General features: G+C 68.0%; 2 protein-coding genes across 5 annotated transcripts in view; both read right to left on the bottom strand.

The window, feature by feature from the left end:
• The window catches only part of MPL (MPL proto-oncogene, thrombopoietin receptor), a 67,261-nt gene that overhangs the window by 33,614 nt on the left and 11,004 nt on the right, over positions 1 to 22,643 (bottom strand). For 3 of the 4 annotated variants that reach the window (XM_075914582.2, XM_075914580.2, XM_075914579.2), the window contains exons 2-3: positions 16,402 to 16,531; positions 10,656 to 10,831 (exon numbers count right to left, since the gene is read on the bottom strand). In XM_075914582.2, the coding sequence (XP_075770697.1) occupies positions 10,656 to 10,831; positions 16,402 to 16,531 (306 nt within the window). The remainder of the gene's footprint in view (positions 1 to 10,655; positions 10,832 to 16,401; positions 16,532 to 22,643) is intronic. The other variant, XM_075914583.2, reaches the window with a different exon arrangement.
• LOC149523887 (uncharacterized) lies at positions 18,056 to 21,036 on the bottom strand. The gene is made up of 3 exons (XM_089780663.1): positions 21,018 to 21,036; positions 18,290 to 19,729; positions 18,056 to 18,167 (listed from the first exon to the last, which is right to left on the bottom strand). Exons 1-3 carry the CDS (start codon positions 21,034 to 21,036, stop codon positions 18,115 to 18,117), a joined length of 1,512 nt encoding a protein of 503 aa, XP_089636789.1. The 3' UTR covers positions 18,056 to 18,114.

The raw sequence follows: 22,643 nt of genomic DNA, 5'->3' as shown, positions 1-22,643 counted from the left end.
AGGGGGCCAAGTTAAATGGGGGTTTGGAGGGGGCGCCGATTGCAGGGTCGCCGAGGGGGCCAAGTTAAATGGGGGTTTGGAGGGGCGCCGATTGCAGGGTCGCCGTGGGGGCCAAGTTAAATGGGGGGTTTGAAGGGGGCGCCGATTGCAGGGTCGCCGAGGGGGCCAAGTTAAATGGGGGGTTTGGAGGGGCGCCGATTGCAGGGTCGCCGAGGGGGCCAAGTTAAATGGGGGTTTGGAGGGGCGCCGATTGCAGGGTCGCCGAGGGGGCCAAGTTAAATGGGGGTTTGGAGGGGCGCCGATTGCAGGGTCGCCGAGGGGGCCAAGTTAAATGGGGGGTTTGGAGGGGCGCCGATTGCAGGGTCGCCGAGGGCGCCAAGTTAAATGGGGGTTTGGAGGGGCGCCGATTGCAGGGTCGGCGAGGGGGCCAAGTTAAATGGGGGTTTGGAGGGGCGCCGATTGCAGGGTCGCCGAGGGGGCCAAGTTAAATGGGGGTTTGGAGGGGCGTCGATTGCAGGGTCGCCGAGGGGGCCAAGTTAAATGGGGGTTTGGAGGGGCGCCGATTGCAGGGTCGCCGAGGGGGCCAAGTTAAATGGGGGTTTGGAGGGGCGCCGATTGCAGGGTCGCCGAGGGGGCCAAGTTAAATGGGGGTTTGGAGGGGCGCCGATTGCAGGGTCGCCGAGGGGGCCAAGTTAAATGGGGGGTTTGGAGGGGCGCCGATTGCAGAGTCGCCGAGGGGGCCAAGTTAAATGGGGGGTTTGGAGGGGCGCCGATTGCAGGGTCGCCGAGGGGGCCAAGTTAAATGGGGGTTTGAAGGGGGCGCCGATTGCAGGGTCGCCGAGGGGGCCAAGTTAAATGGGGGTTTGGAGGGGCGCCGATTGCAGGGTCGCCGAGGGGGCCAAGTTAAATGGGGGGTTTGGAGGGGCGCCGATTGCAGGGTCGCCGAGGGGGCCAAGTTAAATGGGGGGTTTGGAGGGGCGCCGATTGCAGGGTCACCGAGGGGCCAAGTTAAATGGGGGTTTGGAGGGGCGCCGATTGCAGGGTCGCCGAGGGGGCCAAGTTAAATGGGGGTTTGGAGGGGCGCCGATTGCAGGGTCGCCGAGGGCGCCAAGTTAAATGGGGGTTTGGAGGGGGCGCCGATTGCAGGGTCGCCGAGGGGGCCAAGTTAAATGGGGGTTTGGAGGGGCGCCGATTGCAGGGTCGCCGAGGGGGCCAAGTTAAATGGGGGTTTGGAGGGGGCGCCGATTGCAGGGTCGCCGAGGGGGCCAAGTTAAATGGGGGGTTTGGAGGGGGCGCCGATTGCAGGGTCGCCGAGGGGGCCAAGTTAAATGGGGGGTTTGGAGGGGCGCCGATTGCAGGGTCGCCGAGGGCGCCAAGTTAAATGGGGGTTTGGAGGGGCTCCGATTGCAGGGTCGCCGAGGGGGCCAAGTTAAATGGGGGGTTTGGAGGGGGCGCCGATTGCAGGGTCGCCGAGGGGGCCAAGTTAAATGGGGGGTTTGGAGGGGCGCCGATTGCAGGGTCGCCGCGGGGGCCAAGTTAAATGGGGGGTTTGGAGGGGCGCCGATTGCAGGGTCGCCGAGGGGGCCAAGTTAAATGGGGGTTTGGAGGGGCGCCGATTGCAGGGTCGCCGAGGGGGCCAAGTTAAATGGGGGTTTGGAGGGGCGCCGATTGCAGGGTCGCCGAGGGGGCCAAGTTAAATGGGGATTTGCAGGGGGCGCCGATTGCAGGGTCGCCGAGGGCGCCAAGTTAAATGGGGGTTTGGAGGGGCGCCGATTGCAGGGTCGCCGAGGGGGCCAAGTTAAATGGGGGGTTTGGAGGGGGCGCCGATTGCAGGGTCGCCGAGGGGGCCAAGTTAAATGGGGGTTTGGAGGGGCGCCGATTGCAGGGTCGCCGAGGGGGCCAAGTTAAATGGGGGGTTTGGAGGGGCGCCGATTGCAGGGTCGCCGAGGGGGCCAAGTTAAATGGGGGTTTGGAGGGGCGCCGATTGCAGGGTCGCCGAGGGGGCCAAGTTAAATGGGGGGTTTGGAGGGGCGCCGATTGCAGGGTCGCCGAGGGGGTCAAGTTAAATGGGGGGTTTGGAGGGGGCGCCGATTGCAGGGTCGCCGAGGGGGCCAAGTTAAATGGGGGGTTTGGAGGGGCGCCGATTGCAGGGTCGCCGAGGGGGCCAAGTTAAATGGGGGTTTGGAGGGGCGCCGATTGCAGGGTCGCCGAGGGGGCCAAGTTAAATGGGGGTTTGGAGGGGCGCCGATTGCAGGGTCGCCGAGGGGGCCAAGTTAAATGGGGGGTTTGGAGGGGGCGCCGATTGCAGGGTCGCCGAGGGGGCCAAGTTAAATGGGGGGTTTGGAGGGGGCGCCGATTGCAGGGTCGCCGAGGGGGCCAAGTTAAATGGGGGGTTTGGAGGGGCGCCGATTGCAGGGTCGCCGAGGGGGCCAAGTTAAATGGGGGTTTGGAGGGGCGCCGATTGCAGGGTCGCCGAGCGGGCCAAGTTAAATGGGGGTTTGGAGGGGGCGCCGATTGCAGGGTTGCCGCGGGGGCCAAGTTAAATGGGGGGTTTGGAGGGGCGCCGATTGCAGGGTCGCCGAGGGGGCCAAGTTAAATGGGGGGTTTGGAGGGGCGCCGATTGCAGGGTCGCCGAGGGCGCCAAGTTAAATGGGGGTTTGGAGGGGGCGCCGATTGCAGGGTCGCCGAGGGCGCCAAGTTAAATGGGGGGTTTGGAGGGGCGCCGATTGCAGGGTCGCCGAGGGGGCCAAGTTAAATGGGGGTTTGGAGGGGCGCCGATTGCAGGGTCGCTGAGGGGGCCAAGTTAAATGGGGGGTTTGGAGGGGCGCCGATTGCAGGGTCGCCGAGGGGGCCAAGTTAAATGGGGGTTTGCAGGGGGCGCCGATTGCAGGGTCGCCGAGGGCGCCAAGTTAAATGGGGGTTTGGAGGGGCGCCGATTGCAGGGTCGCCGAGGGGGCCAAGTTAAATGGGGGGTTTGGAGGGGCGCCGATTGCAGGGTCGCCGAGGGGGCCAAGTTAAATGGGGGGTTTGGAGGGGCGCCGATTGCAGGGTCGCCGAGGGGGTCAAGTTAAATGGGGGGTTTGGAGGGGGCGCCGATTGCAGGGTCGCCGAGGGGGCCAAGTTAAATGGGGGGTTTGGAGGGGCGCCGATTGCAGGGTCGCCGAGGGGGCCAAGTTAAATGGGGGGTTTGGAGGGGCGCCGATTGCAGGGTCGCCGAGGGGGCCAAGTTAAATGGGGGGTTTGGAGGGGCGCCGATTGCAGGGTCGCCGAGGGGGCCAAGTTAAATGGGGGGTTTGGAGGGGCGCCGATTGCAGGGTCGCCGAGGGGGCCAAGTTAAATGGGGGGTTTGGAGGGGCGCCGATTGCAGGGTCGCCGAGGGGGCCAAGTTAAATGGGGGGTTTGGAGGGGGCGCCGATTGCAGGGTCGCCGAGGGGGCCAAGTTAAATGGGGGTTTGGAGGGGCGCCGATTGCAGGGTCGCCGAGGGGGCCAAGTTAAATGGGGGTTTGGAGGGGCGCCGATTGCAGGGTCGCCGAGGGCGCCAAGTTAAATGGGGGTTTGGAGGGGCGCCGATTGCAGGGTCGCCGAGGGGGCCAAGTTAAATGGGGGTTTGGAGGGGCGTCGATTGCAGGGTCGCCGATGGGGCCAAGTTAAATGGGGGTTTGGTGGGGGCGCCGATTGCAGGGTCGCCGAGGGGGCCAAGTTAAATGGGGGTTTGGAGGGGGCGCCGATTGCAGGGTCGCCGAGGGGGCCAAGTTAAATGGGGGGTTTGGAGGGGCGCCGATTGCAGGGTCGCCGAGGGGGCCAAGTTAAATGGGGGGTTTGGAGGGGCGCCGATTGCAGGGTCGCCGAGGGGGCCAAGTTAAATGGGGGTTTGGAGGGGCGCCGATTGCAGGGTCGCCGAGGGGGCCAAGTTAAATGGGGGGTTTGGAGGGGCGCCGATTGCAGGGTCGCCGAGGGGGCCAAGTTAAATGGGGGGTTTGGAGGGGCGCCGATTGCAGGGTTGGCGAGGGGGCCAAGTTAAATGGGGGGTTTGGAGGGGGCGCCGATTGCAGGGTCGCCGAGGGCGCCAAGTTAAATGGGGGGTTTGGAGGGGCGCCGATTGCAGGGTCGCCGAGGGGGCCAAGTTAAATGGGGGGTTTGGAGGGGCGCCGATTGAAGGGTCGCCGAGGGGGCCAAGTTAAATGGGGGTTTGGAGGGGCGCCGATTTCAGGGTCGCCGAGGGCGCCAAGTTAAATGGGGGTTTGGAGGGGCGCCGATTGCAGGGTCGCCGAGGGCGCCAAGTTAAATGGGGGTTTGGAGGGGGCGCCGATTGCAGGGTCGCCGAGGGGCCCAAGTTAAATGGGGGGTTTGGAGGGGGCGCCGATTGCAGGGTCGCCGAGGGGGCCAAGTTAAATGGGGGGTTTGGAGGGGGCGCCGATTGCAGGGTCGCCGAGGGGCCCAAGTTAAATGGGGGGTTTGGAGGGGGCGCCGATTGCAGGGTCGCCGAGGGGGCCAAGTTAAATGGGGGTTTGGAGGGGCGCCGATTGCAGGGTCGCCGAGGGGGCCAAGTTAAATGGGGGGTTTGGAGGGGCGCCGATTGCAGGGACGCCGAGGGGGCCAAGTTAAATGGGGGGTTTGGAGGGGGCGCCGATTGCAGGGTCGCCGAGGGCGCCAAGTTAAATGGGGGGTTTGGAGGGGCGCCGATTGCAGGGTCGCCGAGGGGGCCAAGTTAAATGGGGGTTTGGAGGGGCGCCGATTGCAGGGTCGCCGAGGGGGCCAAGTTAAATGGGGGTTTGGAGGGGCGCCGATTGCAGGGTCGCCGAGGGGGCCAAGTTAAATGGGGGGTTTGGAGGGGCGCCGATTGCAGGGTCGCCGAGGGGGCCAAGTTAAATGGGGGGTTTGGAGGGGCGCCGATTGCAGGGTCGCCGAGGGGGCCAAGTTAAATGGGGGTTTGGAGGGGCGCCGATTGCAGGGTCGCCGAGGGGGCCAAGTTAAATGGGGGTTTGGAGGGGGCGCCGATTGCAGGGTCGCCAAGGGGGCCAAGTTAAATGGGGGGTTTGGAGGGGGCGCCGATTGCAGGGTCGCCGAGGGGGCCAAGTTAAATGGGGGTTTGGAGGGGCGCCGATTGCAGGGTCGCCGAGGGGGCCAAGTTAAATGGGGGGTTTGGAGGGGCGCCGATTGCAGGGTCGCCGATGGGGCCAAGTTAAATGGGGGTTTGGAGGGGCGCCGATTGCAGGGTCGCCGAGGGGGCCAAGTTAAATGGGGGTTTGGAGGGGGCGCCGATTACAGGGTCGCCGAGGGGGCCAAGTTAAATGGGGGTTTGGAGGGGCGCCGATTGCAGGGTCGCCGAGGGGGCCAAGTTAAATGGGGGTTTGGAGGGGGCGCCGATTACAGGGTCGCCGAGGGGGCCAAGTTAAATGGGGGGTTTGGAGGGGCGCCGATTGCAGGGTCGCCGAGGGGGCCAAGTTAAATGGGGGTTTGGAGGGGGCGCCGATTGCAGGGTCGCCGAGGGGGCCAAGTTAAATGGGGGTTTGGAGGGGCGCCGATTGCAGGGTCGCCGAGGGGGCCAAGTTAAATGGGGGTTTGGAGGGGCGCCGATTGCAGGGTCGCCGAGGGGGCCAAGTTAAATGGGGGGTTTGGAGGGGGCGCCGATTGCAGGGTCGCCGATGGGGCCAAGTTAAATGGGGGTTTGGAGGGGCGCCGATTGCAGGGTCGCCGAGGGCGCCAAGTTAAATGGGGGGTTTGGAGGGGGCGTCGATTGCAGGGTCGCCGAGGGGGCCAAGTTAAATGGGGGTTTGGAGGGGCGCCGATTGCAGGGTCGCCGAGGGGGCCAAGTTAAATGGGGGGTTTGGAGGGGCGCCGATTGCAGGGTCGCCGAGGGGGCCAAGTTAAATGGGGGGTTTGGAGGGGCGCCGATTGCAGGGTCGCCGAGGGGGCCAAGTTAAATGGGGGTTTGGAGGGGCGCCGATTGCAGGGTCGCCGAGGGGGCCAAGTTAAATGGGGGTTTGGAGGGGGCGCCGATTGCAGGGTCGCCGAGGGGGCCAAGTTAAATGGGGGTTTGGAGGGGCGCCGATTGCAGGGTCGCCGTGGGGGCCAAGTTAAATGGGGGGTTTGAAGGGGGCGCCGATTGCAGGGTCGCCGAGGGGGCCAAGTTAAATGGGGTGTTTGGAGGGGCGCCGATTGCAGGGTCGCCGAGGGGGCCAAGTTAAATGGGGGTTTGGAGGGGCGCCGATTGCAGGGTCGCCGAGGGGGCCAAGTTAAATGGGGGTTTGGAGGGGCGCCGATTGCAGGGTCGCCGAGGGGGCCAAGTTAAATGGGGGGTTTGGAGGGGCGCCGATTGCAGGGTCGGCGAGGGGGCCAAGTTAAATGGGGGGTTTGGAGGGGCGCCGATTGCAGGGTCGCCGAGGGGGCCAAGTTAAATGGGGGTTTGGAGGGGCGCCGATTGCAGGGTCGCCGAGGGGGCCAAGTTAAATGGGGGTTTGGAGGGGCGCCGATTGCAGGGTCACCGAGGGCGCCAAGTTAAATGGGGGGTTTGGAGGGGCGCCGATTGCAGGGTCGCCGAGGGGGCCAAGTTAAATGGGGGTTTGGAGGGGCGCCGATTGCAGGGTCGCCGAGGGGGCCAAGTTAAATGGGGGTTTGGAGGGGCGCCGATTGCAGGGTCGCCGAGGGGGCCAAGTTAAATGGGGGGTTTGGAGGGGCGCCGATTGCAGGGTCGGCGAGGGCGCCAAGTTAAATGGGGGTTTGGAGGGGGCGTCGATTGCAGGGTCGCCGAGGGCGCCAAGTTAAATGGGGGTTTGGAGGGGCGCCGATTGCAGGGTCGCCGAGGGCGCCAAGTTAAATGGGGGGTTTGGAGGGGCGCCGATTGCAGGGTCGCCGAGGGGGCCAAGTTAAATGGGGGGTTTGGAGGGGCGCCGATTGCAGGGTCGCCGAGGGGGCCAAGTTAAATGGGGGGTTTGGAGGGGCGCCGATTGCAGGGTCGGCGAGGGCGCCAAGTTAAATGGGGGTTTGGAGGGGCGCCGATTGCAGGGTCGCCGAGGGGGCCAAGTTAAATGGGGTGTTTGGAGGGGCGCCGATTGCAGGGTCGCCGAGGGGGCCAAGTTAAATGGGGGGTTTGGAGGGGCGCCGATTGCAGGGTCGCCGAGGGCGCCAAGTTAAATGGGGGGTTTGGAGGGGCGCCGATTGCAGGGTCGCCGAGGGCGCCAAGTTAAATGGGGGGTTTGGAGGGGCGCCGATTGCAGGGTCGCCAAGGGGGCCAAGTTAAATGGGGGGTTTGGAGGGGCGCCGATTGCAGGGTCGCCGAGGGGGCCAAGTTAAATGGGGGTTTGGAGGGGCGCCGATTGCAGGGTCGCCGAGGGGGCCAAGTTAAATGGGGGGTTTGGAGGGGCGCCGATTGCAGGGTCGCCGAGGGGGCCAAGTTAAATGGGGGGTTTGGAGGGGGCGCCGATTGCAGGGTCGCCGAGGGGGCCAAGTTAAATGGGGGGTTTGGAGGGGCGCCGATTGCAGGGTCGCCGAGGGGGCCAAGTTAAATGGGGGGTTTGGAGGGGGCGCCGATTGCAGGGTCGCCGAGGGGGCCAAGTTAAATGGGGGTTTGGAGGGGCGCCGATTGCAGGGTCGCCGAGGGGGCCAAGTTAAATGGGGGTTTGGAGGGGCGCCGATTGCAGGGTCGCCGAGGGGGCCAAGTTAAATGGGGGTTTGGAGGGGCGCCGATTGCAGGGTCGCCGAGGGGGCCAAGTTAAATGGGGGGTTTGGAGGGGCGCCGATTGCAGGGTTGGCGAGGGGGCCAAGTTAAATGGGGGGTTTGGAGGGGCGCCGATTGCAGGGTCGCCGAGGGGGCCAAGTTAAATGGGGGTTTGGAGGGGCGCCGATTGCAGGGTCGCCGAGGGCGCCAAGTTAAATGGGGGGTTTGGAGGGGCGCCGATTGCAGGGTCACCGAGGGGGCCAAGTTAAATGGGGGTTTGGAGGGGCGCCGATTGCAGGGTCACCGAGGGCGCCAAGTTAAATGGGGGTTTGGAGGGGCGCCGATTGCAGGGTCACCGAGGGCGCCAAGTTAAATGGGGGGTTTGGAGGGGCGCCGATTGCAGGGTCGCCGAGGGGGCCAAGTTAAATGGGGGTTTGGAGGGGCGCCGATTGCAGGGTCGCCGAGGGGGCCAAGTTAAATGGGGGTTTGGAGGGGCGCCGATTGCAGGGTCGCCAAGGGGGCCAAGTTAAATGGGGGGTTTGGAGGGGCGCCGATTGCAGGGTCGCCGAGGGGGCCAAGTTAAATGGGGGTTTGGAGGGGCGCCGATTGCAGGGTCGCCGAGGGGGCCAAGTTAAATGGGGGGTTTGGAGGGGCGCCGATTGCAGGGTCGCCGAGGGGGTCAAGTTAAATGGGGGTTTGGAGGGGGCGCCGATTGCAGGGTCGCCGAGGGGGCCAAGTTAAATGGGGGTTTGGAGGGGCGCCGATTGCAGGGTCGCCGAGGGGGCCAAGTTAAATGGGGGGTTTGGAGGGGCGCCGATTGCAGGGTCGCCGAGGGGGCCAAGTTAAATGGGGGTTTGGAGGGGGCGCCGATTGCAGGGTCGCTGAGGGGGCCAAGTTAAATGGGGGGTTTGGAGGGGGCGCCGATTGCAGGGTCGCCGAGGGGGCCAAGTTAAATGGGGGTTTGGAGGGGCGTCGATTGCAGGGTCGCCGAGGGGGCCAAGTTAAATGGGGGGTTTGGAGGGGCGCCGATTGCAGGGTCGGCGAGGGGGCCAAGTTAAATGGGGGGGTTGGAGGGGCGCCGATTGCAGGGTCGCCGAGGGGGTCAAGTTAAATGGGGGGTTTGGAGGGGCGCCGATTGCAGGGTCGCCGAGGGGGCCAAGTTAAATGGGGGTTTGGAGGGGCGCCGATTGCAGGGTCGCCGAGGGGGCCAAGTTAAATGGGGGTTTGGAGGGGCGCCGATTGCAGGGTCGCCGAGGGGGCCAAGTTAAATGGGGGTTTGGAGGGGCGCCGATTGCAGGGTCGCCGAGGGGGCCAAGTTAAATGGGGGGTTTGGAGGGGCGCCGATTGCAGGGTCGCCGAGGGGGCCAAGTTAAATGGGGGTTTGGAGGGGCGCCGATTGCAGGGTCGCCGAGGGGGTCAAGTTAAATGGGGGGTTTGGAGGGGCGCCGATTGCAGGGTCGCCGAGGGGGCCAAGTTAAATGGGGGGTTTGGAGGGGCGCCGATTGCAGGGTCGCCGAGGGGGCCAAGTTAAATGGGGGGTTTGGAGGGGGCGCCGATTGCAGGGTCACCGAGGGGGCCAAGTTAAATGGGGGGTTTGGAGGGGCGCCGATTGCAGGGTCGCCGATGGGGCCAAGTTAAATGGGGGGTTTGGAGGGGCGCCGATTGCAGGGTCGCCGAGGGGGCCAAGTTAAATGGGGGGTTTGGAGGGGCGCCGATTGCAGGGTCGCCGAGGGGGCCAAGTTAAATGGGGGGTTTGGAGGGGCGCCGATTGCAGGGTCGCCGAGGGGGCCAAGTTAAATGGGGGGTTTGGAGGGGCGTCGATTGCAGGGTCGCCGAGGGGGCCAAGTTAAATGGGGGTTTGGAGGGGCGCCGATTGCAGGGTCGTCGAGGGGGCCAAGTTAAATGGGGGGTTTGGAGGGGCGCCGATTGCAGGGTCGCCGAGGGCGCCAAGTTAAATGGGGGTTTGGAGGGGCGCCGATTGCAGGGTCGCCGAGGGGCCAAGTTAAATGGGGGTTTGGAGGGGCGCCGATTGCAGGGTCGCCGAGGGGGCCAAGTTAAATGGGGGTTTGGAGGGGCGCCGATTGCAGGGTCGCCGAGGGGGCCAAGTTAAATGGGGGGTTTGGAGGGGCGCCGATTGCAGGGTCGCCGAGGGGGCCAAGTTAAATGGGGGGTTTGGAGGGGCGTCGATTGCAGGGTCGCCGAGGGGGCCAAGTTAAATGGGGGTTTGGAGGGGCGCCGATTGCAGGGTCGTCGAGGGGGCCAAGTTAAATGGGGGGTTTGGAGGGGCGCCGATTGCAGGGTCGCCGAGGGCGCCAAGTTAAATGGGGGTTTGGAGGGGCGCCGATTGCAGGGTCGCCGAGGGGCCAAGTTAAATGGGGGTTTGGAGGGGCGCCGATTGCAGGGTCGCCGAGGGGGCCAAGTTAAATGGGGGTTTGGAGGGGCGCCGATTGCAGGGTCGCCGAGGGGGCCAAGTTAAATGGGGGGTTTGGAGGGGCGCCGATTGCAGGGTCACCGAGGGCGCCAAGTTAAATGGGGGGTTTGGAGGGGCGCCGATTGCAGGGTCGCCGAGGGCGCCAAGTTAAATGGGGGGTTTGGAGGGGCGCCGATTGCAGGGTCGCCGAGGGGGCCAAGTTAAATGGGGGTTTGGAGGGGCGCCGATTGCAGGGTCACCGAGGGGGCCAAGTTAAATGGGGGTTTGGAGGGGGCGCCGATTGCAGGGTCGCCGAGGGGGCCAAGTTAAATGGGGGGTTTGGAGGGGCGCCGATTGCAGGGTCGCCGAGGGGGCCAAGTTAAATGGGGGGTTTGGAGGGGCGCCGATTGCAGGGTCGCCGAGGGGGCCAAGTTAAATGGGGGTTTGGAGGGGCGCCGATTGCAGGGTCGCCGAGGGCGCCAGGTGCTGGCAGCTCGTCTAGGGCCGCCGCTGTGGAATGGCTGCTCTCGGCCCCCTGCCCTTTCCCATCCCCACTGGCCGCGGGCGAGGGATGGCCCGGCACTCACCCACGGTATCCACGGCCACATGGCGGGAGAACGTGCTCTGGTTGCTGGCGGGATCGCGCAGGTGGAGGCGGAGCTGGGTGAAGAGCCGCACCGCGTGGCTGGGGAAGATGCAGACGTGCCGTCTGCCTCGGCCGCTCAGCCTCTGCGTGGTCAGCGCGCACTCCCGGTCTGGCTCTCTGGGGGCAGGGCACACGGGGCGGTCGCAACCCACACAGGCCTCGAGAGGCACCTTGGCGGCCCCTTCCTCCTGGGAGCCAGCCCCAGCCTCGCGGCCTCGGGCAACGGGCCCGGCGGCGGGTGGGGTGTGTGAGAGAAACCCGCCCCCTGCCCTGCCCACAGCCCCACCTGCCCCAGCCCGCTGGGAGCCAGGCTGGGAGGGGCTGATGTGCAGCCTGGCCAACTGGGGCACAGCAGGGGCTGGTCCTTGGGGCAGGGGCCCGGGGCGCGGAGGGGCAGGTCCTTGGAGCGGGGGCCCGGGGTGGGGAGGGGCTGGTCCTTGGGGTGGGGGCCCGGGGCTGGGAGGGGCTGGTCCTTGGGGCGGGGGCCCGGGGTGGGGAGGGGCTGGTCCTTGGGGCGGGGGCCCGGGGTGGGGAGGGGCTGATCCTTGGGGCGGGGAGGGGCTGATCCTTGGGGTGGGGGCCCGGGGCGGGGAGGGGCTGGTCCTTGGGGCGGGGGCCCGGGGCTGGGAGGGGCTGGTCCTTGAGGCGGGGGCCCGGGGCAGGGAGGGGCTGGTCCTTGGGGCGGGGGCCCGGGGCAGGGAGGGGCTGGTCCTTGGGGCGGGGGCCCGGGGCTGGGAGGGGCTGGTCCTTGAGGCGGGGGCCCGGGGCAGGGAGGGGCTGGTCCTTGGGGCGGGGGCCCGGGGCTGGGAGGGGCAGGTCCTTGGGGTGGGGTCCCGGGGCGGGGAGGGGCTGATCCTTGGGGCGGGGAGGGGCAGGTCCTTGGGACGGGGGCCCAGGGCGGGGAGGGGCTGGTCCTTGGGACGGGGGCCCGGGGTGGGGAGGGGCAGGTCCTTGGGACGGGGGCCCGGGGTGGGGAGGGGCTGATCCTTGGGGCGGGGAGGGGCAGGTCCTTGGGACGGGGGCCCAGGGCGGGGAGGGGCAGGTCCTTGGGACGGGGGCCCGGGGTGGGGAGGGGCTGATCCTTGGGGCGGGGAGGGGCAGGTCCTTGGGACGGGGGCCCAGGGCGGGGAGGGGCTGGTCCTTGGGGTGGGGGCCCGGGGCGGGGAGGGGCTGGTCCTTGGGGCGGGGAGGGGCTGGTCCTTGGGGTGGGGGCCCGGGGCGGGGAGGGGCTGGTCCTTGGGGCGGGGAGGGGCTGGTCCTTGGGGCGGGGGCCTGGGGCTGGGAGGGGCTGGTCCTTGGGGCGGGGAAGGGCAGGTCCTTGGGGCGGGGGCCCGGGGCGGGGAGGGGCCGGTCCTTGGGGCGGGGGCCCGGGGCGGGGAGGGGCCGGTCCTTGGGGCGGGGGGCCGGGGCGGGGAGGGGCTGATCCTTGGGGCGGGGAGGGGCTGATCCTTGGGGTGGGGGCCCGGGGCGGGGAGGGGCTGGTCCTTGGGGTGGGGGTCCGGGGCTGGGAGGGGCAGGTCCTTGGGGCTGGGAGGGGCAGGTCCTTGGGGCGGGGAGGGGCAGGTCCTTGGGGCGGGGAGGGGCTGGTCCTTGGGGTGGGGGTCCGGGGCTGGGAGGGGCAGGTCCTTGGGGTGGGGGCCCGGGGCGGGGAGGGGCAGGTCCTTGGGGTGGGGGCCCGGGGCGGGGAGGGGCTGGTCCTTGGGGTGGGGGCCCGGGGCTGGGAGGGGCAGGTCCTTGGAGCGGGGGGCAGGTCCTTGGGGCGGGGGCCCGGGGCTGGGAGGGTCTGGTCCTTGGGGCGGGGAAGGGCAGGTCCTTGGGGTGGGGGTCCGGGGCTGGGAGGGGCTGGTCCTTGGGGCGGGGAGGGGCAGGTCCTTGGAGTGGGAGCCCGGGGCTGGGAGGGGCTGGTCCTTGGGGCGGGGAGGGGCTGGTCCTTGGGGTGGGGAGGGGCTGGTCCTTGGGGCTGGGAGGGTCTGGTCCTTGGGGCGGGGAAGGGCAGGTCCTTGGGGTGGGGGTCCGGGGCTGGGAGGGGCTGGTCCTTGGGGCGGGGAGGGGCAGGTCCTTGGAGTGGGAGCCCGGGGCTGGGAGGGGCTGGTCCTTGGGGCGGGGAGGGGCTGGTCCTTGGGGTGGGGGTCCGGGGCTGGGAGGGGCAGGTCCTTGGGGCGGGGGCAAGGCTGGCTGCCCCAGGGAGACTGCTGGAGTGCAGCATTGTTAAGCAAGCTCCATGGGTCAAGCAGGGCTCAGCCCAAGTCAGGGAGGTTGGGGGCAGGGCTGGCAGTGGAGGCAAGGCGGGGGGGCCGGGGGCTCAGGCAAGGCGGGGGGCCGGGGGCTCAGGCAAGGCGGGGGGCCGGGGCTCAGGCAAGGCGGGGGAGCCGGGGGCTCAGGCGAGGCGGGGGAGTCGGGGCTCAGGCAAGGCGGGGAGTCGGGGCTCAGGCGAGGCGGGGGGGCCGGGGGCTCAGGCGAGGCGGGGGAGTCGGGGCTCAGGCGAGGCGGGGGAGCCGGGGCTCAGGCGAGGCGGGGGGCCGGGGGCTCAGGCGAGGCGGGGGAGTCGGGGCTCAGGCGAGGCGGGGGGCCGGGGGCTCAGGCGAGGCGGGGGAGTCGGGGCTCAGGCGAGGCGGGGGAGTCGGGGCTCAGGCGAGGCGGGGGAGCCGGGGCTCAGGCGAGGCGGGGGGCCGGGGGCTCAGGCGAGGCGGGGGAGTCGGGGCTCAGGCGAGGCGGGGGAGTCGGGGCTCAGGCAAGGCGGGGGAGCCGGGGCTCAGGCGAGGCGGGGGACTCGGGGCTCAGCCAAGGCGGGGGGCCGGGGCTCAGGCGAGGCGGGGGACTCGGGGCTCAGCCAAGGCGGGGGGCCGGGGCTCAGGCGAGGCGGGGGAGTCGGGGCTCAGGCAAGGCGGGGGAGTCGGGGCTCAGGCGAGGCGGGGGACTCGGGGGCTCAGCCAAGGCGGGGGGCCGGGGCTCAGGCGAGGCGGGGGACTCGGGGCTCAGCCAAGGCGGGGGGACCGGGGGCTCAGGCAAGGCGGGGGAGTCGGGGCTCAGGCGAGGCGGGGGACTCGGGGCTCAGCCAAGGCGGGGGGACCGGGGCTCAGGCAAGGCGGGGGAGTCGGGGCTCAGGCGAGGCGGGGGACTCGGGGCTCAGCCAAGGCGGGGGGCCGGGGCTCAGGCGAGGCGGGGGACTCGGGGCTCAGGCAAGGCGGGGGGCCGGGGGCTCAGGCGAGGCGGGGGGGCCGGGGGCTCAGGCGAGGCGGGGGAGTCGGGGGCTCAGCCGAGGCGGGGGAGTCGGGGCTCAGGCGAGGCGGGGGAGTCGGGGCTCAGGCGAGGCGGGGGAGTCGGGGCTCAGGCGAGGCGGGGGAGTCGGGGGCTCAGCCGAGGCGGGGGAGTCGGGGCTCAGGCGAGGCGGGGGAGTCGGGGCTCAGGCGAGGCGGGGGAGTCGGGGGCTCAGCCAAGGCGGGGGAGTCGGGGCTCAGGCAAGGCGGGGGGGCCGGGGCTCAGGCGAGGCGGGGGAGTCGGGGCTCAGGCGAGGCGGGGGAGTCGGGGGCTCAGCCGAGGCGGGGGGGCCGGGGCTCAGGCGAGGCGGGGGAGTCGGGGCTCAGGCGAGGCGGGGGAGTCGGGGGCTCAGCCAAGGCGGGGGAGTCGGGGCTCAGGCAAGGCGGGGGGCCGGGGGCTCAGGCAAGGCGGGGGGGCCGGGGGCTCAGGCGAGGCGGGGGGGCCGGGGGCTCAGGCAAGGCGGGGGAGTCGGGGCTCAGGCGAGGCGGGGGAGTCGGGGCTCAGGCGAGGCGGGGGGGCCGAGGGCTCAGGCGAGGCGGGGGAGTCGGGGCTCAGCCAAGGCGGGGGGCCGGGGCTCAGGCAAGGCGGGGGAGTCGGGGCTCAGGCGAGGCGGGGGGGCCGGGGCTCAGGCAAGGCGGGGGGCCGGGGGCTCAGGCAAGGCGGGGGGCCGGGGGCTCAGGCGAGGCGGGGGGGCCGAGGGCTCAGGCGAGGCGGGGGAGTCGGGGCTCAGGCGAGGCGGGGGAGTCGGGGCTCAGCCAAGGCGGGGGGGCCGGGGGCTCAGGCGAGGCGGGGGGGCCGGGGGCTCAGGCGAGGCGGGGGGGCCGGGGGCTCAGGCGAGGCGGGGGAGTCGGGGCTCAGGCGAGGCGGGGGGGCCGGGGGCTCAGGCGAGGCGGGGGAGTCGGGGGCTCAGGCGAGGCGGGGGAGTCGGGGCTCAGGCGAGGCGGGGGAGTCGGGGCTCAGGCGAGGCGGGGGGGCCGAGGGCTCAGGCGAGGCGGGGGGGCCGGGGGCTCAGGCGAGGCGGGGGGGCCGGGGGCTCAGGCGAGGCGGGGGGGCCGAGGGCTCAGGCGAGGCGGGGGGCCGGGGGCTCAGGCGAGGCGGGGGGGCCGGGGGCTCAGGCGAGGCGGGGGAGCCGGGGGCTCAGGCGAGGCGGGGGGCCGGGGGCTCAGGCGAGGCGGGGGGGCCGGGGGCTCAGGCGAGGCGGGGGGGCCGGGGGCTCAGGCGAGGCGGGGGGGCCGGGGGCTCAGGCGAGGCGGGGGAGTCGGGGCTCAGGCGAGGCGGGGGGCCGGGGGCTCAGGCGAGGCGGGGGGGCCGGGGGCTCAGGCGAGGCGGGGGGGCCGGGGGCTCAGGCGAGGCGGGGGAGTCGGGGCTCAGGCGAGGCGGGGGAGCCGGGGGCTCAGGCGAGGCGGGGGAGTCGGGGCTCAGGCAAGGCGGGGGGCCGGGGGCTCAGGCGAGGCGGGGGGGCCGGGGCTCAGGCGAGGCGGGGGGGCCGGGGCTCAGGCGAGGCGGGGAGCCGGGGGCTCAGGCGAGGCGGGGGGGCCGGGGCTCAGGCGAGGCGGGGGAGCCGGGGCTCAGGCGAGGCGGGGGGGCCGGGGCTCAGGCGAGGCGGGGGGGCCGGGGGCTCAGGCGAGGCGGGGGAGCCGGGGCTCAGGCGAGGCGGGGGGGCCGGGGGCTCAGGCGAGGCGGGGGGCCGGGGGCTCAGGCGAGGCGGGGGAGCCGGGGCTCAGGCGAGGCGGGGAGCCGGGGCTCAGGCGAGGCGGGGGGCCGGGGGCTCAGGCGAGGCGGGGGAGTCGGGGCTCAGGCGAGGCGGGGGGGCCGGGGGCTCAGGCGAGGCGGGGGGGCCGGGGCTCAGGCGAGGCGGGGGGGCCGGGGGCTCAGGCGAGGCGGGGGAGTCGGGGCTCAGGCGAGGCGGGGGGGCCGGGGGCTCAGGCGAGGCGGGGGGGCCGGGGGCTCAGGCGAGGCGGGGGAGTCGGGGCTCAGGCGAGGCGGGGGAGTCGGGGCTCAGGCGAGGCGGGGGGCCGGGGGCTCAGGCGAGGCGGGGGAGTCGGGGCTCAGGCGAGGCGGGGGAGTCGGGGCTCAGGCGAGGCGGGGGGCCGGGGGCTCAGGCGAGGCGGGGGGCCGGGGGCTCAGGCGAGGCGGGGGAGTCGGGGCTCAGGCGAGGCGGGGGAGTCGGGGCTCAGGCGAGGCGGGGGAGTCGGGGCTCAGGCGAGGCGGGGGGCCGGGGGCTCAGGCGAGGCGGGGGGCCGGGGGCTCAGGCGAGGCGGGGGAGTCGGGGCTCAGGCGAGGCGGGGGAGTCGGGGCTCAGGCGAGGCGGGGGGGCCGGGGGCCAGCCAAGGCGGGGGGCCGGGGGCCAGCCAAGGCGGGGAGCCGGGGGCCAGCCAAGGCGGGGGGCCGGGGGCCAGCCAAGGCGGGGGGCTGACAGTCCCACCTACCGGCCGTAGGCGTAGTAGAAGCGGTAGGTCTGGTTCCCAGGCTCTGCCTCCTCCCAGAAGCAGGTGAGGTCTTCGAAGGAGCGGGAGAAGCAGCGGATGGCCTCCGACTCCTGGCCCAGGAGAGCCACATCTGCAGGGAGACAGGGTGTCTGCGCAGGCTGCTCCAGGCTGCAGCCCAGCGCCCCGATGGCAAGGGAGCCCTGAGGCATGATGCTCCATTGGGCAGCGCCAGGTACTGGCCTGGTTGCCAGGACAATTAACGCCCCCAGGTTGCTGTTCCTGGGCCAGCTGCCTGCAGCCTCTGGGAGCCATTGTGCCAACTGCAGGTCAATCGGCTGCCAGAGCCCCCTACCCTGCCACACGGTCACACAGGCGAGACAGAGCCCCCCTTACTCTGGCCACTCAGGGGAGGCAGGGGCCCCTCCCACCCAGCCTTGCCCCCTCCACACCCCTTAGAATCACAGAACCCCAGGGGGAGCCATCGAGTCCAGCCCCTGCCCCAGGCAGGACCAGCCCAACTCAACCAACCAGCCAGGGCCTGCTCAAACTGAGACAAACTGTCCAATTCCGCAGCCGCTCAGCCACCCTGGCCTCCAATCCCTGCCAGTTCTCCGGCGGAGAGGGATGCGTGGTGGATAAATAGACGCCCAGATAGAGCAGTGGACCCGCACTCCACCTGATGGCCTGAAGCACGGGTGGGAGGGAGCCGGCTCGCCAACCCTCCCTGACCACCAGGCCAGAGCTCTTGACCCAGTTGACCTGGGCAGAGGAGGCTGCCGAGTAAACGGCTTGGCAAGGCCCCACCCGCGCCAGGTCACCCGGGTCCTGGACCATGAGGAGCACGTTATCGACATACGCCGAAAGGACCAGCCGCAGCTCCGGCTCCCGAAGCACCAACCCCAAGAGACAGACCTGCAGTGTCAGAGCCAGACACACACAGCCCAAGGGGTGCAAGCTGTGTGGAGAGACAGACCTGCAGTGTGAGAGCCAGACACACACAGCCCAAGGGGTGCAAGCTGTGCTGAGAGACAGACCTGCAGTGTGAGAGCCAGACACACACAGCCCAAGGGGCGCAAGCTGTGTGGAGAGACAGACCTGCAGTGTGAGAGCCAGACACACACAGCCCAAGGGGCGCAAGCTGTGCTGAGAGACAGACCTGCAGTGTGAGAGCCAGACACACACAGCCCAAGGGGTGTAAGCTGTGCTGAGAGACAGACCTGCAGTGTGAGAGCCAGACACACACAGCCCAAGGGGTGTAAGCTGTGTGGAGAGACAGACCTGCAGTGTCAGAGCCAGACACACACAGCCCAAGGGGCGCAAGCTGTGCTGAGAGACAGACCTGCAGTGTGAGAGCCAGACACACACAGCCCAAGGGGTGTAAGCTGTGCTGAGAGACAGACCTGCAGTGTGAGAGCCAGACACACACAGCCCAAGGGGTGTAAGCTGTGCTGAGAGACAGACCTGCAGTGTGAGAGCCAGACACACACAGCCCAAGGGGTGTAAGCTGTGCTGAGAGGCAGACCTGCAGTGTGAGAGCCAGACACACACAGCCCAAGGGGCGCAAGCTGTGCTGAGAGACAGACCTGCAGTGTGAGAGCCAGACACACACAGCCCAAGGGGTGTAAGCTGTGCTGAGAGACAGACCTGCAGTGTGAGAGCCAGACACACACAGCCCAAGGGGTGTAAGCTGTGTGGAGAGACAGACCTGCAGTGTCAGAGCCAGACACACACAGCCCAAGGGGCGCAAGCTGTGCTGAGAGACAGACCTGCAGTGTGAGAGCCAGACACACACAGCCCAAGGGGTGTAAGCTGTGCTGAGAGACAGACCTGCAGTGTGAGAGCCAGACACACACAGCCCAAGGGGTGTAAGCTGTGCTGAGAGGCAGACCTGCAGTGTCAGAGCCAGACACACACAGCCCAAGGGGTGCAAGCTGTGCTGAGAGACAGACCTGCAGTGTCAGAGCCAGACACACACAGCCCAAGGGGTGTAAGCTGTGTGGAGAGACAGACCTGCAGTGTGAGAGCCAGACACACACAGCCCAAGGGGTGTAAGCTGTGTGGAGAGACAGACCTGCAGTGTGAGAGCCAGACACACACAGCCCAAGGGGTGCAAGCTGTGTGGAGAGACAGACCTGCAGTGTGAGAGCCAGACACACACAGCCCAAGGGGTGCAAGCTGTGTGGAGAGACAGACCTGCAGTGTGAGAGCCAGACACACACAGCCCAAGGGGTGCAAGCTGTGCTGAGAGACAGACCTGCAGTGTGAGAGCCAGACACACACAGCCCAAGGGGTGCAAGCTGTGTGGAGAGACAGACCTGCAGTGACAGAGCCAGACACACACAGCCCAAGGGGTGCAAGCTGTGCTGAGAGACAGACCTGCAGTGTGAGAGCCAGACACACACAGCCCAAGGGGTGCAAGCTGTGTGGAGAGACAGACCTGCAGTGTGAGAGCCAGACACACACAGCCCAAGGGGTGTAAGCTGTGTGGAGAGACAGACCTGCAGTGTGAGAGCCAGACACACACAGCCCAAGGGGTGCAAGCTGTGTGGAGAGACAGACCTGCAGTGTGAGAGCCAGACACACACAGCCCAAGGGGTGCAAGCTGTGTGGAGAGACAGACCTGCAGTGTGAGAGCCAGACACACACAGCCCAAGGGGTGCAAGCTGTGCTGAGAGACAGACCTGCAGTGACAGAGCCAGACACACACAGCCCAAGGGGTGTAAGCTGTGCTGAGAGACAGACCTGCAGTGTGAGAGCCAGACACACACAGCCCAAGGGGTGCAAGCTGTGCTGAGAGACAGACCTGCAGTGTGAGAGCCAGACACACACAGCCCAAGGGGTGCAAGCTGTGCTGAGAGACAGACCTGCAGTGACAGAGCCAGGCACCGAGCCCAAGAAGCAGAGACCCTGTGCTGAGCAGCAGACCTGCAGGGACCAGAGCCAGAGGGGTCAGAGAAGCAACGCAGGGAGCTGGAGGCTGACAAAGCAGCACAGTCTGCAGCTGAGTGTGCTGAGCAGCTGGGAACAGCAAAGTGGTGGGAGAGGCTCTGGGCAGGCAGACACCCCCAGCCAAGGGGCCCTGCAGGCCAGACTGGGAGAGGGATTGTAACTCCAACTGGGAGAGGGTTCCTGCCACCAAGAGCCTGAAGTCGTGTGGTCAGTGCCAGAGCAAGCGTGTCCAGTCTGCAGCCCTTCCCCCTCACTCCCTCAGCACAGCGGGGGCCTGAGAGAGCCCTGGACTTGTGAGGAGCAGACTGTGAACTGTCCTTACACTCCACTGACTGCTGGTTGTGACGTCCCCGTGCCACAAGGCGGGGCCGAGAATTCACTTTTCACCTGTTTCATTTTTCCTTATTCTTTTCTCTCTAATCAGTTGGGGTATGTCTACACTACCCCGCTAGTTCGAACTAGGTAGTTCCCCAGGTGTACTGGTAGTTCGGAATAGGCACCCTAGTCCGAACTACCTAGTTCGAGCCGCGTGTAGCCGCGCTGCACGGGGTTCGAACCAGCGGGGTTTTAAAAATGGCGGCTCCCCGCTTATGGAAATGAAGCCCGGGAAATTCAAATCCCGGGCTTCAGTTGCAAGTGCGGTTGCCTACATTACCCCGCTAGTTCGAACTAGGAGGGTAGTGTAGACATACCCTTGCTGTTTAATACATTGTATTTGCTTTGAACTGTAGGTAGTGATCAGTGTCAGGAAAGCATCCAGTGTGCCGAGAGCACCCCGGAGTGGGGACACCCTAGCTCCTGCCCCAAGTGACTACGAGGTCGGGGATTAAGCCCCAGAAAACTTTGGCCCAGCCTTGGTGGGGTTTCGAGGACTCTGCTACTCAGGAGAGTGGAGGGGGAGCCCTCAGGATCAGGGAGGCTGTGGAGTAAAGGAAGTGGGAGCAGGGACTCAGATCCTTTCACTGATCCATTTCACCGGGGGCGTGTAGAAACCAGGAAAGTTCCCCACAATAGTGGGGCCATTCCCCCGCTTACACTAGCAACCTTGACTGGAGGCATCTCCCTGTGCTGGACCCTCTCCTCAGTGCCCCTCGCTCTCCTCAACTGCTCCCCACACCTGGGTCTGGACAGCCCCAGCCCCACGGTGCCTCAGTACCAATGCTGCTCTGCATCCAGCTCCCGGCCACTCCTCTGGTCCTGCAGCCCTGCTCGCGGCATGGCTCTGCTCCCCGGCCTGCTCCTCTGGATCCCTGGCCCTGCTCCCGGCACGGCTCTGCTCCCCGGCCGCTCCTCTGGTTCCCTGGCCCTGCTCCTGGCACGGCTCTGTTCCCCGGTTCCCTGGCCCTGCTCCCGGCACGGCTCTGCTCCCCGGTTCCCTGTCCCTGCTCCCGGCACGGCTCTGTTCCTTGGTTCCCTCGCCCTGCTCCCGGCACGGCTCTGCTCCCCGGTTCCCTGGCCCTGCTCCCGGCACGGCTCTGCTCCCCAGCCTGCTCCTCTGGTGCCACAGCCCTGCTCCTCCACTTAGCTGGGCCCCTGCTCGCCTTTTAGCTCAGCCCTACTCTGTGTGACTCAGTGATTCCAGCTCACAGGGAGCTAACCCTGCCCATAGATCCTAGCCTTCAGACTCCCTCATTGGCCTGCACACCCTGTCAATCAGGTTAACCTACAGCACTGGTCTCTCCCCATTGCTTCGGGGACTGTCAGGGCCCAGATACCCCATCGACTTGGTTCTGGGGTTCGCCAGCCAGTCCCCTCACCCCCTTGCATGTGGGAGGCCCAGCAGTCAGAGTGGGAACAGGAGCACGGCCCGTCTCATGCCAGGGGCGATAGCGTTCACTGGTGTGTGGCTGGGCCAGGCAGGAAGCAGGGGGTGGGGAGTGTAGGGGTACAGGAGTCAGGGTAGGGGGTGGGGATACGAGGGGGCAGGAGTCAGGACGGGGGGTGGGGAGTGTGACGTAGTGGGGGGTACCTTGCTGGTTGCTATGCTGGGCAGTGGGCTGTGAGTGACCTCCACTGGCTGCTGGCTGCAGCACGGCCCAGCAGGGCAGGGGATGAGTCATTATGCAAGGGGGCTTGGAACCTGTCTGACCAGCTATCTCCCAGGGAGCGGAACAATGGGAAGAAGGGGAGTGGAGCCCTGGCTGGGGGCAGGGCTGGAAGTGTGTGAGTTTGGTTTCTGGCTGGTTTCATGGAGGAAGCTGCCTAGGCAATGGGCTGCGATTTAGGGGCCCAGGCTCCCCAATCTGAAGGGGGGCTGAGGCATCCTAGGCCTGCCCTGTAACCAGATGACATCGGTGCTGTGCTGTACCCTGGAGAAGCAATAAACTCCCTCTATTTTACTGGCTGGGGGAGTCTCTCCGTGCCATTACGGGGGTGCAGGAGTAGGGAAAAACCCCAACGCGCCGTCACAGGGAGTGTAGAGGAGGGAGTTTTAGGGATTCAGCGGGGCGCTCAGTGCCCGGATGTTACTGGTTCATGTGACAAGGGGGAGGGAGTCTTAGGGGGTTCAGAGGGGTGCTCAGTGCCCGGATGTTACTGGTTCAGGTGACAAGGGGGAGGGAGTTTTAGGGGTTCAGAGGGGCGCTCAGTGCCCGGATGTTACTGGTTCATGTGACAAGGGGGAGGGAGTTTTAGGGGTTCAGAGGGGCGCTCAGTGCCCGGATGTTACTGGTTCATGTGACAAGGCGGAGGGTGTTTTAGGGGTTCAGAGGGGCGCTCAGTGCCCGGATGTTACTGGTTCATGTGACAAGGGGGAGGGAGTTTTAGGAGTTCAGAGGGGCGCTCAGTGCCCGGATGTTACTGGTTCATGTGACAAGGGGGAGGGTGTTTTAGGGGTTCAGAGGGGCGCTCAGTGCCCGGATGTTACTGGTTCAGGTGACAAGGGGGAGGGAGTTTTAGGGGTTCAGAGGGGCGCTCAGTGCCCGGATGTTACTGGTTCAGGTGACAAGGGGGAGGGAGTTTTAGGGGTTCAGAGGGGCGCTCAGTGCCCGGATGTTACTGGTTCAGGTGACAAGGGGGAGGGAGTTTTAGGGGTTCAGAGGGGCGCTCAGTGCCCGGATGTTACTGGTTGAGGTGACAAGGGGGAGGGAGTTTTAGGGGGTTCAGAGGGGTGCTCAGTGCCCGGATGTTACTGGTTCATGTGACAAGGGGGAGGGAGTCTTAGGGGGTTCAGAGGGGTACTCAGTGCCCGGATGTTACTGGTTCATGTGACAAGGGGGAGGGAGTTTTAGGGGTTCAGAGGGGCGCTCAGTGCCCGGATGTTACTGGTTTATGTGACAAGGGGGAGGGAGTTT

This window comes from Pelodiscus sinensis, chromosome 9 (assembly GCF_052426305.1).
Source record: "Pelodiscus sinensis isolate ZL-2025 chromosome 9, ASM5242630v1, whole genome shotgun sequence".
NCBI lineage: Eukaryota > Metazoa > Chordata > Testudines > Trionychidae > Pelodiscus > Pelodiscus sinensis.
This window is presented reverse-complemented; position numbering and strand designations above follow the sequence as displayed.